General features: G+C 37.7%; 1 protein-coding gene across 1 annotated transcript in view; it reads right to left on the bottom strand.

The window, feature by feature from the left end:
• STAT4 (signal transducer and activator of transcription 4) overlaps positions 1-13811 on the bottom strand; it is a 522693-nt gene that overhangs the window by 363370 nt on the left and 145512 nt on the right. The window contains exon 8 of the mRNA XM_069225876.1: positions 3616-3767. Coding sequence (XP_069081977.1) covers positions 3616-3767 — 152 coding nt within the window. The remainder of the gene's footprint in view (positions 1-3615; positions 3768-13811) is intronic.

The raw sequence follows: 13811 nt of genomic DNA, 5'->3' as shown, positions 1-13811 counted from the left end.
CTAAAAGTATACCAGCTTTATTAAAGACTTATAAGGCTCGAGAGGGACCTTTACTAATGTCATGAGATACTGAAGCTTCGCAAATGATTTCCTTGTAGTTGGATCTGACTTGGGAGGCAGAGCTAGTAATGTCTTGTGGCTGAAAAGCCCTGTAATAATAGCAGTTGAGAGAGACATCCAATAACAACTTGAGGCACTGTAGCTTTGTAAACACTTCTCAAGCAGTTACTTCTGACTTGAGGGGGCATCTAGTAGATCTTAAGGGACTACAGCATGTTAAATTCTTGATGCTGCTGCTTCTGACCTGAAACAGACGTCTAGCAAGGATTTGAGGTACTGTGGACAGATCTATTGGCTATGCCAAAGCTTGTTCATTTATTGTTAGAAAGCACTGTCCTAAATGCCCTTTTTTGTTTTCCTTCTCTTTCTTTGGTTCTCAAGGTTTTCTCAACCCAATAAACCCCTCAATTCACCTTACATTTCTATATAGTGTTTTACCTTTTTAGGTTTGACTAGAGATAGCAATGGCTGTTTAAACAGAGAGAGGGACAATAAGCTAACTAGTCTGAGTTAGTATATGTTGTGTTATTCACATGCTGATCACTGTTTATTTCAGCCAGTGTTTGTTATATCTTTCATTTGTTGCATATGCAATATTGTCTTATCACCGGCATTTGGTAATATTATTGGAACATTAGAAGTGTGACTTAACAAGTAGAGGCACACGCTTTGAAAACAAAACAATGATTCAGAGGACTGTTTGAAGAAAAATGAATGCAACCGTACATGTAAGGGTAATACAGTATTGTGATTCTCTTTTTAAAATGGTGGAATCTCATGGTGATGGCTTCTTAATATTAGAGGAGCATAGATGTGGCTCTACTTTCCTAAGCTATTCTTTTGGCAGGAGCAAGCAGAGTTTGACCTTTGTTGAACTTCTATGCTCACCCTGCCCATGAGATGTTGTTGTTTAATGGTGTTACAAATAGAATGGTTCCTCATTTAGAGCCACCACACAAAAAGGGGAAGGATAAGGAACAGTATAATGGTGTTGCGGACACACGGGCACTCACTAGCTATATTACAAAAGTGCCCAAAACACTGTAAAAACAATATGTGACAAACTTCATTGTAGGGCCTTTTTATTTGCGGTTCTCCAAATGGTCACATATGTTGGGCTCTCCTCGAGCTCTTCAACAGGACACAACTAGGCCTCTGTAAAGCTGAGGTGTATGGGACCTGGGTAAAATAGTAAATGCATAGTGGAAGCCCAATTGCTTTGTAAATTAGACCCTCCCTAGCGTATGGCTAAAACCCTTTTACTGGGGACATGTAAAATGCAGATTATCAGTAAGTATCAACTTGTTTCTCTCCCTCGTTGGTACAGGGCATTCATCAGGAATTGGTACTCGGCACCCTGTAACTGTCCCTAACTCAGAGTAGTCAAGTCCTATATGTATAGTAGTGTGTTTTAAGCCAATAGTAAAGCATGTAAGCTACACTTTGCCTGAATAGTGTAGCTTATTCTGGTTTCTGACCTACAATGAAAAAAGAATAAGATTCAAGTCGCAACTTCTGTTATTTTGCAGTATGCTGCATACCAGCATAAGGAAGACATTATTGTAATTCATCATGGGTAATATCAAACTCAATTTGAGATGTCAGACCACAGTTAAACATTGGAAAAAGTAAATTATTAAAGGCACCATCAAATTCACAGAGACTACAGACACACCCCACCTTTAAGGGTTCCTAATGTATTCACTTGTCGTACTGTAATGGGTCACCGTGGGTGGCAAAAAGTCAGGCCGTTCGTACCAAAATAACAGAAGGGTTCCATTAATAACTCTCATGTTAACTCTTTAAGAGCAGAATTAGTTCTGATCCACCAAGTCTCACTTAGCAGAATCTCAGTTGTATCACAATCGAGTCACACACTGGTCTGCCGCACATTGGAGAAGCCTGACAACTTGTGTTTAAGAATAGTTTTCATCCACGTCTGAACCAGTTGCCACCACTCCACTGTGCCATGTCTCATGCATGTGCTTGTAGCGTGATGTTTTTTTGGGGTTTTACCCTTTCAATGGGGGAGAGAGGAGCTGCTTTACTTCAGGTGCCATCATAATGCAGGGGGCATTTCAATATATTTGTTTTTGTAATATGTATGTATCTATGATAGTAGTTAAGTTAATGATGTGATATTGTGTTACAAGTAAGATTCAAGACTTTTTAATTAAAAATGAGCAGCTTTTATTAAAAGAGTTTTTAGCTTTATCTTTCTAGAATACTAAATAATTATTAATTGTTTTTATTTGTTTAAAAAACATAGAGATATACCTATTTTTAGCAAAGTTTTTATAAATGGTGATGTGTGTTAAAAATTTCTCTTTAATTAAATTTAGCTACTAATATTTAGATATATTTTAAATTATTTTACTGTACAATTAGAAAACTATAGTTTTTGGAGTATTTTCTAAATTCTATTATTTAATTTACCATACAGTATTTTGTGTATTTGATGCTTTCATAATAGTTATTTTTGCACCCAATATTTTATTCGTTTAATTTGAGCCGTGGTTTGGTGAAAAATATTTTTACCTTGATATTTTTGTAGATCAATATGTTTGTACAAAGGGTCCATCTTTAGGTATATCTGGTGAATATTTGTGGTTCAGAAAGGTTTCCACTGTGCAGTACTGCTTGAGTGAAAAAAACTCATGTTATGTAATGCTATAATTTGTAATACATTCTTGTAACCTAGGTGCAAATCAAAAGGTGAAGGGGTTCTGTTCTGCCAGAGTAAGTGATTTTGTATTAAGACTTTCAATCCTGATAAAGTCTGTTGATGAATCACGTGTTGGCTAGACTGGAGCAACTGAATGACTGGAGCGAATCAACTGCTAATATAGAAGAATAGGAATAATAACATTGTGTGGAACATCAGTTCATGCGCTAAAATGTGGGCTGGCTGTTTGAGGGCATTAATATAGTTCAGTAGTTTTGTAGTCTATATTTAGGACTACAACCAGCTGAGCAACAACATTTGGTTGCACTCTGAGATATGAAAGTGAGATGGAGACATGAGCATGTGCTTTCGCTTGGAATGTAAGACACTTGTGCAGGTACTTACATTCTTTGCATGCACACTGTTATCAAATGGGTGTGTCTGTAGCGTGCACAGATGTGGTTGACAGGTGGTAGACTTTCCAAATACACTCTTAGACTCAGTGTTGGGTGTCATTATTGACCACCCTAATGTGTGTATTCTGTTACAACAGAGAACCATTTTACTACATTGTGTGACTTTTCAGCAAGCAATTGAGTGGTTAAAAAAGACTGTGCAATAAAACCATAAAAACGGCCTGCTACCTAAACAATAACAAATGCTGAAAACCTAGTGAACCTTTACAGTGAACATGTGTGCACTTACCTGCACCGCCACTAGTAACATTTAAGATAACTCACCCCATCACCCCAAGTGATCCTTTTAGTATATGACAGTCTGATTAAACAACATTTAAAATAACTGAGGATGTCCTATATTGTGTACATTTTTAGTTAACTAAACTAAATTGAACTAAATTAAACTAAACTGAACTAAATGTGTTTTCATACCAGTTTTGGAACTGGTCCAGTCCAGTGTGAAGCGGTCCACCTATGCAAGCAATTTGCTGCCGCCGTTTCCAGTCTTTAAGCTCTTCAGTTAACAGGCCCTCCATCAAAACATCAACTTCATTTATTATCTGTGTCAGTTTGGTGAGCACTTCCTGTGGACATTGAAAAAATGAAAAAGGTAAAGCTGTAAGAAATGAAAGGAAATTCATGCATATGGTGTATGTGATACAACAGGCCAGGGATCTGGCATGTAATCTAGAAAAAAAACTACTGACTCAAAAAGCAGTTTGCAAGCACATAATCAGCAAACTATATTCCTGTACTGGATCATTAGCTGGTATTGCCACTGCTGCTTTTATTGACAGAATTCTTTGTGTGTTATCCTGAAGGTATACTTTTATTTATTTTTAATAATAAAGGTATTCAGGTCTGCTGATCAATCTATAGGTAAAGTGCAAATCCAAAATGTATACAAATTCAACAGAAGACTGTTATGTGAGAAACATAGTGTAAGCGAACTTACTATACCATGTTGAAGAAGGAAAAGGATATAAGGAAACAGACAAGAAAATAAAGAGCAGCTTGCAGTTTTAGGAGTAAAGTGATAAGACATAGCCCTCAATGCCTTTAAACCTTGTTATACGACCTCTGGAATAATAGAAACATTCTTTACAGAGGGTAGTCCAAATATTCTTTGTAGCAAAAACAGTAAATTTAAATTTGATTTACATTTCGATTTACATAAAAGCAGGCTCTAACCCTTCATTTGAGGCTTAACAGCTGATGCTTTTTAAACCAACAATACAAGAGATGTCATTATAGTTACTCCTCTTCACAAAGGCAAGAAAAGCAGAGAAACAAAAAGCTTCACTCAAGTAACAATATTTTCCCATAAAACGTTTACTTATGTTCAAGGCACAAGAACAGCCTGTTTTAACACCACACGCCCAAATGGCACACGATTCCAGAAATAATACATTTACAAGTCTCACAGGAGACCAATGTAATCGTCAAAGAATATTTGGTGGTCAATCTAAGGTAACAATTATATGTGGCTTGTTGTACAAACTAGACAACACCTCCTCAACAATTTCCTGGGGCCGGTGAGTCTTTTAAAACAGCAATTGAGAGTGCCAGCTCTGCAACGACTGGTGATTTAACCTGTGCCTCGTCTCCAGTTAACAACTTAGTAAGCAATGAATTCGGGCCAACAGTGTCACATGGTGAAGGTATTAGGGACCAAAATTAGCAGCACTGCGCTGTGTCACTTTAGAAACGCAGGGATGCTCCGTATTTAAGGGAATATGGCATAACCCTGTGTTTCCCCATGTGCCGGCGCTAAATTTAGCAGCCAACGCAGGCATCCTTGCGCCATCGTGCAAGGATGTCTGCATTAAGGGTTGTGATTGTTTACATGCGGGAAGGGGTCCCTTCCTGCACATAAACAATCACTAATGGCGCTATGTCACTTCTGTGTGTGCTGCACAATGCAGCACACACACAAGTGCCAAAGCGTCATTTTCAAATGTTTGTTTATGTGCAGGAAGGGACACCTTCCCGCCCATACACAATCATTTCTGGCATTTTGCTTTTTATGTGCATGCTGCAGAATGCAGCACACATAGAAAAAGCAAAAAACGAGGAGGAATAAAAATATTCCTCCTTGTTGGGCCCTGCTAACACCACCCCTGGGGGTGGCGTTAGGTTTTGGCACTGCCTCAGGTTTACGAAATTTCATAAATCTGGGGCAGCGTCAAAATGCAATGGGCGTTGCTGCGGCACGCCCACAGCAACACCCATTGCACGACCCTTCCACGCACATTGCTGCATGGGAAGGGGCCGCACTTACAAGGTGGCGTTAAGCCACAAAAAGTGGCTTAGCACAGCCTTGTAAATATGGCGCAATGCTTAGCGCCATAGGAGCGTCACAAAAAGTGACGCTCCTGTGACGCTAGGCGCCTATGAATATTGCCCAAAATCTCACAAATAGTGTTCCATTTCTCTAAACCCTCCAGGTCCGTTAGGCCATATTCCTTTCTAATTTGATGATGGGATACTTTTGCATTTACTCACATTGGTCGATTGAGGTTGATTCTAACTTCTCTCTATCCAACCCAATTTAGTAGCTTATCTGCATGGATCATTCCTAAAAGAAGCATATTCACACCTGTCTAGGTCACTGTTTTTTGCCACATTTTGTAACATGTAGGGAGCTAAATTAATTCAAACCAAATATGTCCTTTAGAGCATGGGCATTTGGAACATTAAAAACACAATACTGATGTTCAAAAGATACTCAGCAAAGCTTTCTAAAAGGAGCTAAGTAAGTGAATATACAAAGAATCCTTTGATAAAGGGTTCCTGATATTTTTTATCAAAAATAGGAATCAAAATCTTTCCCTAGAAGGCAGTATTTGTGTAGAGCAAATCAAATATCATCTTTTTCTATTTGTGTATGCTTAGGAGCTGGACCTTTAAGCATTCTCTATACCTGGATAAAGAATACTTGGAAGTACCAGCAATTCTATTGAAGCAGTTATTTCCCCATAGCCCTACATGTAATTTCTCTCTTCTGTCAAAGCCTTGTTTGCTGTAAATCAGGATCCAAATTCAATGCCAGAATCCTAGTAATATTCATCAGAATCAAATTACGCAAGTACTTGACACAACCATCTTTCTACACAAATCTAATCATTCTACATATCCCCCAAGACCAAGATAAATCACAAGATTTCCCACAATTACCTTTGTAGCCAGAAAAAGTACCAAATGAGTTAAGAAGATCCAGTAAAATGGAAAAGTTGTATTTAAGTTTGAAAAAGTTAAAAGAAGCAAGAATGGTGATAAGAGACATCCTTATTTTGTACACGTTGACCACCTCTTGGTACATATATTGGCTACCAGATAATAAAGTTAAAAGTGATTATAAAATTGTCTGCAAACTGTAGTGCTTGCAATATACACCAGACAAACTGAAGGATATCAAACACTTTTCCAGAGCTCTTCTTGAAAGAGTATGTTTTGCATCTAAGCATTTAATGAAATTCAGGATATCAAGCACCAATTGGATATTATTTCTAAAAAAACTAGTGTTTTACCCGTAACTTTATTTTAATTTTAGCCAAAATATTTTAGTTTGTTACTTAATGGTATGGCTTCATAAGTTGCTTATCTGCTGAATAATCACTACACCTTTTGACAGGTAATGCTTTCTGGGAAGGGTTTTGGGCAATAGTCATATTATATGTTTCCAGCAAAACTGAGCACAGTTTAAACCTCAATGTCTCATATATATTAGTAAATCCATCCAGCTGATGAGATTTGACTTCTTCTAGTAGATTTATAGTGTAGCAAAATTCATGAGCAGAAAAATCCAGACTTTTTATGTTCTGGTGGGTGTCATAAAAATCTGCAGCCTATTTTACCATCAATGCATAAATCAGCAAAGACATATCAAACAATATTATTGATCAAACATTTAGAAGCTTGGATCTGCCACCAAACAAGCTTAAATTTGATTTATAAATATACTGTTTCCAGTCTTTTAAATCAGTGTACAGAAGTTTTCACACTTTCTCACCATTTTACTACTAAAAGGATTGACTGATAATAAAAAGTGCTCGTATGGCGTTCCTACAGTGAAGGACATTTAATCAGTTGACACTTCATTACTTGCTTTTTATATTGATCATCCTTTGTATGAAACTTCAGTTTATCTTCCAATAATTTCAAAGATTTAGTTTGTCTTGTCCATATAACCTTTCAATATTTTTCTTGAAATATGCACCTAATAGTTCTTCGCTGATCTTAATTTTCTTTCCAAATCAAGTTTCTATCATTAAATGAACCAAGGTTCCCTGTCCCCAGGATGTCCACATCTAAATTTATAAATGTCTCAAATCTCTCGATATTTAGGAATACAAATGGCTAGGGCCTGAATACGAGGCTGTGCGGTCTTAAGACCCCAGCCTCGTGGTGGCGGTCAGGACCACCACTGTTGTGGAGGGGACTGCCACATTACATCTCTGGTGGTCAGATCGCCAGGGTACCACCGTCTCCACCGGGATAGGTGATCCCGACGAACTGACAGTGGCGGAGGTCAGGATCAGCCAGGGTGGCGCTGCATTCAGTGCCGCCCTGCTGATTATGACCTGGTTCTCTGCCAGCCTTTTCATGGAGGTATCACTGTAATGAAAGGGCTGCAGGAGAACAGGTGCAGAGGGCCACAGAGGGGCCCTTATACTTGGCTTGGACAGACAAGGGGTCCCCCTGCCCAGCACCCTCGCAATGCTCACTGTTCGCTATGCAGACAGTGAGCATTGCGAAGGTGCTGGTGCACCTTGTGGCATTGCGAGGGTGCTGGTGCACCCTGTGTCAGAAATATCGCCACTGGATCGATTACAAGCCAGCGACAATGCTGCCACCACTTTCCGGCTGGGCTGGGTTCCACCCGTCAGCCCAGCAGGAAAGCTGTAATGGGCCCGGTGGGGAGGTAGCTAGCAAGGTGGCCGTTTGGAAGTTTGGCAGACGGGTTATCCCCCATCCATTTGGGATCTAATCTCCACTGACTCTTTTCTGCTGTTTCCACCTCAACCCTCTTAGCAATTTCCACTGATGCATGGTAACACTGAGAGATACATTCTAGAGAAGCCAGCAGATATTGACCAAAAAGTAATTAATTCTAATAAAACCGTAGTGAAAGGAAGAATAAAAAGCCCATTTCCTTGTTGATGGACTGATTATTGTGAAAAGATCTACCAACCCAAAAATCTTTTAGGGTTTCAATGTTTACTCCATCTCTCCATTTCTTAGTTTTAAGGCTATGTCATAGATATATCATTTTTTCAAGATGAGGGTTTGTTAAAATGGTGAAATGTTAAAATCTCCTGCAGTGCTTACATTAAATCTTTGAACTTCAATAACTTCTCTTTTGTAGACAAGAAAGTATGTAGATAAATCTGAAAGGTAGCAGTTCTTTCCTAGTCTGAAGTACTTTGATGACAAGCCATCTCTGTTCCACAACTCTCTTGGACATACAACCCCCTGTCCGATAGTAGTTTGATTTAAAAATAAGTATGCATACTCCCTTCATTTTAATGGCTTCATTTACATTTTCTAGCCTCTTTGACTTCCATATGAGCTCCTCAATTACCACAATGTCTCTTTGTTTAAATCACAAAAATATAATGTTTTCCTTTTCTGGGTTGCTAATCCCACCATTATTCGAGGGTACACATTTTAATGCCATATGTAGTAGTTAAAAGTGGAAACTTCAATACTTATAAACAGTATGTTAGCCGGATGAGTATAGGTGTAGGAAAGTCAAACAATGTCTAAAAATGTAAAATTTCAGGGAAAAAATGTCAAATCACTGGTGAAGATTTGACATCTCCACCTGAACATACTTTATACAAAATTTCAATTCACAAACATTCCCAGAAATATAAATGTGTGCAACAATTACAGGTTTTCCAGGCATACTCCTGTGATTGAACAAAGAGGTCACAATGTATTTAAAGACCAACTGTGCATTCCTCCCAAATTACAAATCAAGACAGAAGAAATGCACATACTCTAAAACACACTCATAGTGGATTAGTCTTGCAAGAATGAGGATAGGCTGCAGCTCTTCAGACAATGGAAGTATATTGTTTGCATTCCTAAAGCTGCAGGATAGAGATTCTGATACTGAAGTGAGGGAGGATAATAACAGGGCTACCTTTACAAATTATATCAGGGTCATTTAACAGGATATTCTTCATTAGTTCTTCCTGGGCCACTGCCATCTGGTAATTAAGGTTCTGATTTAGATCTTGGTGGCAACTGTCCTGCCATCTGTTTTCCGAATGAAAACCCGTCCTCCGCCTTGGCGGTCCGCCCGCCAGATTTAGATGTTGGGCGTCCCATAGGTGAAAGCCCTCCCGAGTCCTACAAACTTCACCAAGGAATCCCATCCTCCGTAAACTGTGCCATAGGAAATAGTGGACACAAGCTACATTTACCGCTGAGCAGATTTCGATCCACCTTTCCGCCAAGGAAAAATTGGCGGTCCAATCTTGGAATGCTACACATATTTGACAACTGACTCCAACGTGACCACTGACTCCATTTTTGCTTAGCTTCAGGTGACGTCTCAGTGGCGGTGCAGGGCTTTTCCACATCAAACTTGTTCTCCACACAGAACATGTTTGTGCTTTTCTCATCGGTACAGGGTTACACTGTATTGGAACAAAACATGGGGGATGTTGAAGGTAGACATGATAGGAGAGCCTCAGCCTGGAAATGTTTTGATCAAGGAAAAGTACAGCTACTCTGTCTCTGGAATGCACTTTAGGGTAGGGCCCCTTCCTTTTTGTGTTTTCGATGCAGAACGAGTACAGCCAGCAGTTGAATTTCATAACCGAAAGTAGGGGGAGATTGCTAGAATTTTCCTCCTGAGTTTGTTTAAGGTATATAAGGTGGGGAAACTTGGGACAGAAGGAGCTCGTCTGAAAATGGATGCACAGTTCAGGGAATAAATCCCATGTTGGGAAGACCTCCTGTCTCAGCCGTTCAGGGTTCCTCTGCTTGATGCTGGCAAGCATGAAGAATTCAACCCCCATGGGGATGCATTTTAATTCTTAATTATCTAGCTTGACTATGCAGATATATATATTCACTGCATATATTTATTGTTGATGAATTGCACATTTTCGGTCAGTCATTGTTTAACTGCTGTGAGTATTTTGCCATTTACAAGTTTTTCACTGCATTCAAGTTAAATGCTCATATTCATATTTCCATCTACTTTTATTTGATATCTGGAAGTGCCTTAATACATTCACCACTCAGACTAAGAGTGCTGCATTCTATGGCATTGTTTCCTCTTAGTTAAAGTAAAGCAACACAGACCTCCACTTCTGAGTTGGCGGATTGTGGGGGGAAATGGGGGAAACACACCTTTTTTATCAATTCTGCTGCTGTTTTCGACTGGACCTGACGGGACAACACCCTCTGTCACTGCTGCCACTGGAACACAGAGCAAACATGACCAGCCCTGTCACTGGGCATAAAGGTTGGAAACCCGCATTGGCTGTAGTGGTGTCACTGCACATAAGCACGGGAACACTGCAGACATACACGTCAATGTAAGTTTTTTTAAGTAACTGTGACATGCATATGTCAGGGACATGAGTGGGTCAGACATAGGTGGGGGACACACTTGTACACAACACATATTGCACACAACACAGCTATTGTTATGGTGCCAGCATTCATTGGCAAATGAATGCTGGCACCACAATGACGGTGCATTCATACCTCTTAACTGTGTCCATGTGTGCACATTGCCGGGGGTACCTGTACCTGTCATGTACTGTTGTGAGTTGTGTGTGTGAGTCAGTATGTGTATGTTTGTGTGTGATGCGGTTGGCTGGTTGAGGTGGATGGAGCTGGAGTGGGTGATAAGATTGTGTCAGTATGTGTGCCACTTGTATATGGCATTGATTTTGTTGTGTATGTTGTGTTGTATTCTGTGTTCCTGCAATCGCAAGATTCAGGTGAGTAGTGTTGTGTGACGTAATTGTTGCGATGTGTGTAATTGTGATGTTGTGTGCATGTATTTGTGTGGATGACTGGGTCATTTTTTGGCTGTGGTTGTGTCATGTGTGGGTTCAGCGTCAATGGTGTGTGTATGTTATGTATGCCTGTCAATGTGTTTGTGACTTGGATGTGTTGTATTGGTGTTCAAATGGCAATGGATATGTGTGTGTTGTGTTGTGTTGAGTCGTGTGTGATGCAGGGGACACATATCGCAAAGGTAGTGTGTGTGTAACTGTAATTATATTTCTATATTGACCACTGACTCCACGTCACATTGGCAGCCATCACCTCCATTACTCCATTTTTTACCTGTTTCTAACCTAGTTTCCCCGCCACGTTAGAGGTGCAAGTATTTTCAGTTCACAAAATGTTATTCAATTTGTTTTTCGCTCATGTTTTTACTCTACGTGTCTACGTGTTCTTTCTCATCAAGGGCTAAGGCATAACATGGGGGAGTCAAAGAGATAAGGTTATACCAGGATGATGTTTATGATACGGCAGGGAACGGTTTGGTTTTGGAGAAGCACCTTTAGATCTAGGGCAAATCCATTGTGTTCCTTTCAAAATTGACCTGAAGTAGACAGCCTTTTTGAACAACTTACAGAGCGGGAGAGGTTTTCTAGAATTCTCCTCTCTGTTTAAGGTATATAAGAGACCAAAACCGGATTGACCATGGAGTGAATCAGACGTCTGGCAGGATCAGGATGCTGATGCCTGTCATCTTTCCCGTGAGGGTAGGTTTCTCTTCACGGTCGACCCGGGGTTTGATGACCTGTTGCTGGCAGAAGAGATGAAGCGAATTCAACTTTGCCCCATGGTGATGCATTTTTAATTCTTATTATCTGCTTTGCATTGTGCATGAATATATATATATATATATATATATATATATATATATATATATATATATATATATACACACACACATATATATATATACATATATACACATATATATATATATACATATATACACACATATATATTTGCTGTTTATATATTGAAGCAGAATATTCTTTGTACTTGTTTCTATTTCATTGCTATGACCATTTTTAAACAAGCACTTTCAGTTGTACACTTTTGACCTTTCTTTGCGAGCCTCACGGAATGATTTAATAAATGTAATTTAATTTAATTTTAAAAAAAATAGTTTTTAAGAACATCAATTCAGTTAATATTGTTTACTTTAACATTGTTAAAATAAATATTGTTTCTTTAATGATGCAATATATATTAGTATATTAATTTTAACTGCTTGTAATATTAGTGTATTTGTTCTTACATTTGTAAATATAGTTTGTCATTTTCAATGTGTAATTCATTTTCTGTTAATTTAATAATTAATTTATTATAGAGAAGCAGATTGTTGAGTTTTCTAGGGGAACAGTGTGGGAACGTAATTACATTATATTTAGGTTAATATAATGTTAATAATTTAATTGTTAATTGAATATTTATTTGATTATTATTTATGTAAATTGTTTAACTAATATTTTATTTATTTAACTTTAATTTGTTAATATTAAGTTTTATTTTAATTTTGACATTTATATCAGTAATTTATATTTTAGAACAGGTTGTTTCATTTGTAGGGGAAAGGGTGTGAAGTTAATTAATTAATAATTAATTTAAATGTTCAGTATGTGTTTATTGTACGTTAAATATTTAATTGATTAATATGTGTCAATTGTTCTATTATTTAATTGTTAATTTATTTATTTAAATTTAATTCGGAAGATATAATCTAGATTTACATTTTTACACTGTTGCTTGTAATTTTTCAGTTGTGTAGAGTTATTGGATTTGTAAAGGAATAGGGTGGGAAGTTATTGAAATTATCTTTTTAATTCATTGTTCATCTTACTCAATCTTATTGACAATTACTTAGCTATTTATAATTTATTTTAGTGTATAAATGATTATTCTAATTTCATATATTTATTAGTTGATTGTTTCGTTTCAGTATTAATATTTTAAATAAATAAACACGACATTATGGTAAACAATATTTTTGACATTATATTTTTGTCTTTCGATATATTTCTACGTTATATGTGGTCAGAAACGCATATTTAAGTTACGTTATTTGTTGCATACAGATAATGATTCTTTTTATGTCTATACTGAAACCTGAGAAAGGCTTTCAGCAAAAGAAAATGGAAACTATGTTATTTATTGAAACATGTTGGAACTTCACAGTAAAGGGAACTCAGTGATTAACCTTAATGAATCTAGGTTCCGAGGTTGCTATGTATCAAGAAAAGCCTCACTGCTTCATAGCTAGGAGTCTATTTGTTGAACTGAGAATATGTCTGTTAAATCCTTGTTGTCGATTGATGGAATGAGGTACTGTATGTGTGCTGGGTGGTTATGAGGTGGTGAAGAAAGGTCAAACATATTCTATTATTTTGATCTATATAAGGATAGGGAAACAATTACTATTGAAAATGAAAATGCACACCAGAGTATCTTGGCTTCAGTATAGCGTGCCATATGATTACTGTTTGGAAGTGTACACAAACTTTCAGTAAATTAAGAAAAACTGCAGTGTAAGATACACTATTGGCAGAATTCGTTTTGATTGTTTTCATCTAAAGATTGGAAGAATTATTTAT

Source organism: Pleurodeles waltl, chromosome 3_1, assembly GCF_031143425.1.
Source record: "Pleurodeles waltl isolate 20211129_DDA chromosome 3_1, aPleWal1.hap1.20221129, whole genome shotgun sequence".
NCBI classification, from domain to species: domain Eukaryota; kingdom Metazoa; phylum Chordata; class Amphibia; order Caudata; family Salamandridae; genus Pleurodeles; species Pleurodeles waltl.
The sequence above is the reverse complement of the archived record's forward strand: the minus strand, read 5'-3'. Positions and strand labels throughout refer to the sequence as shown.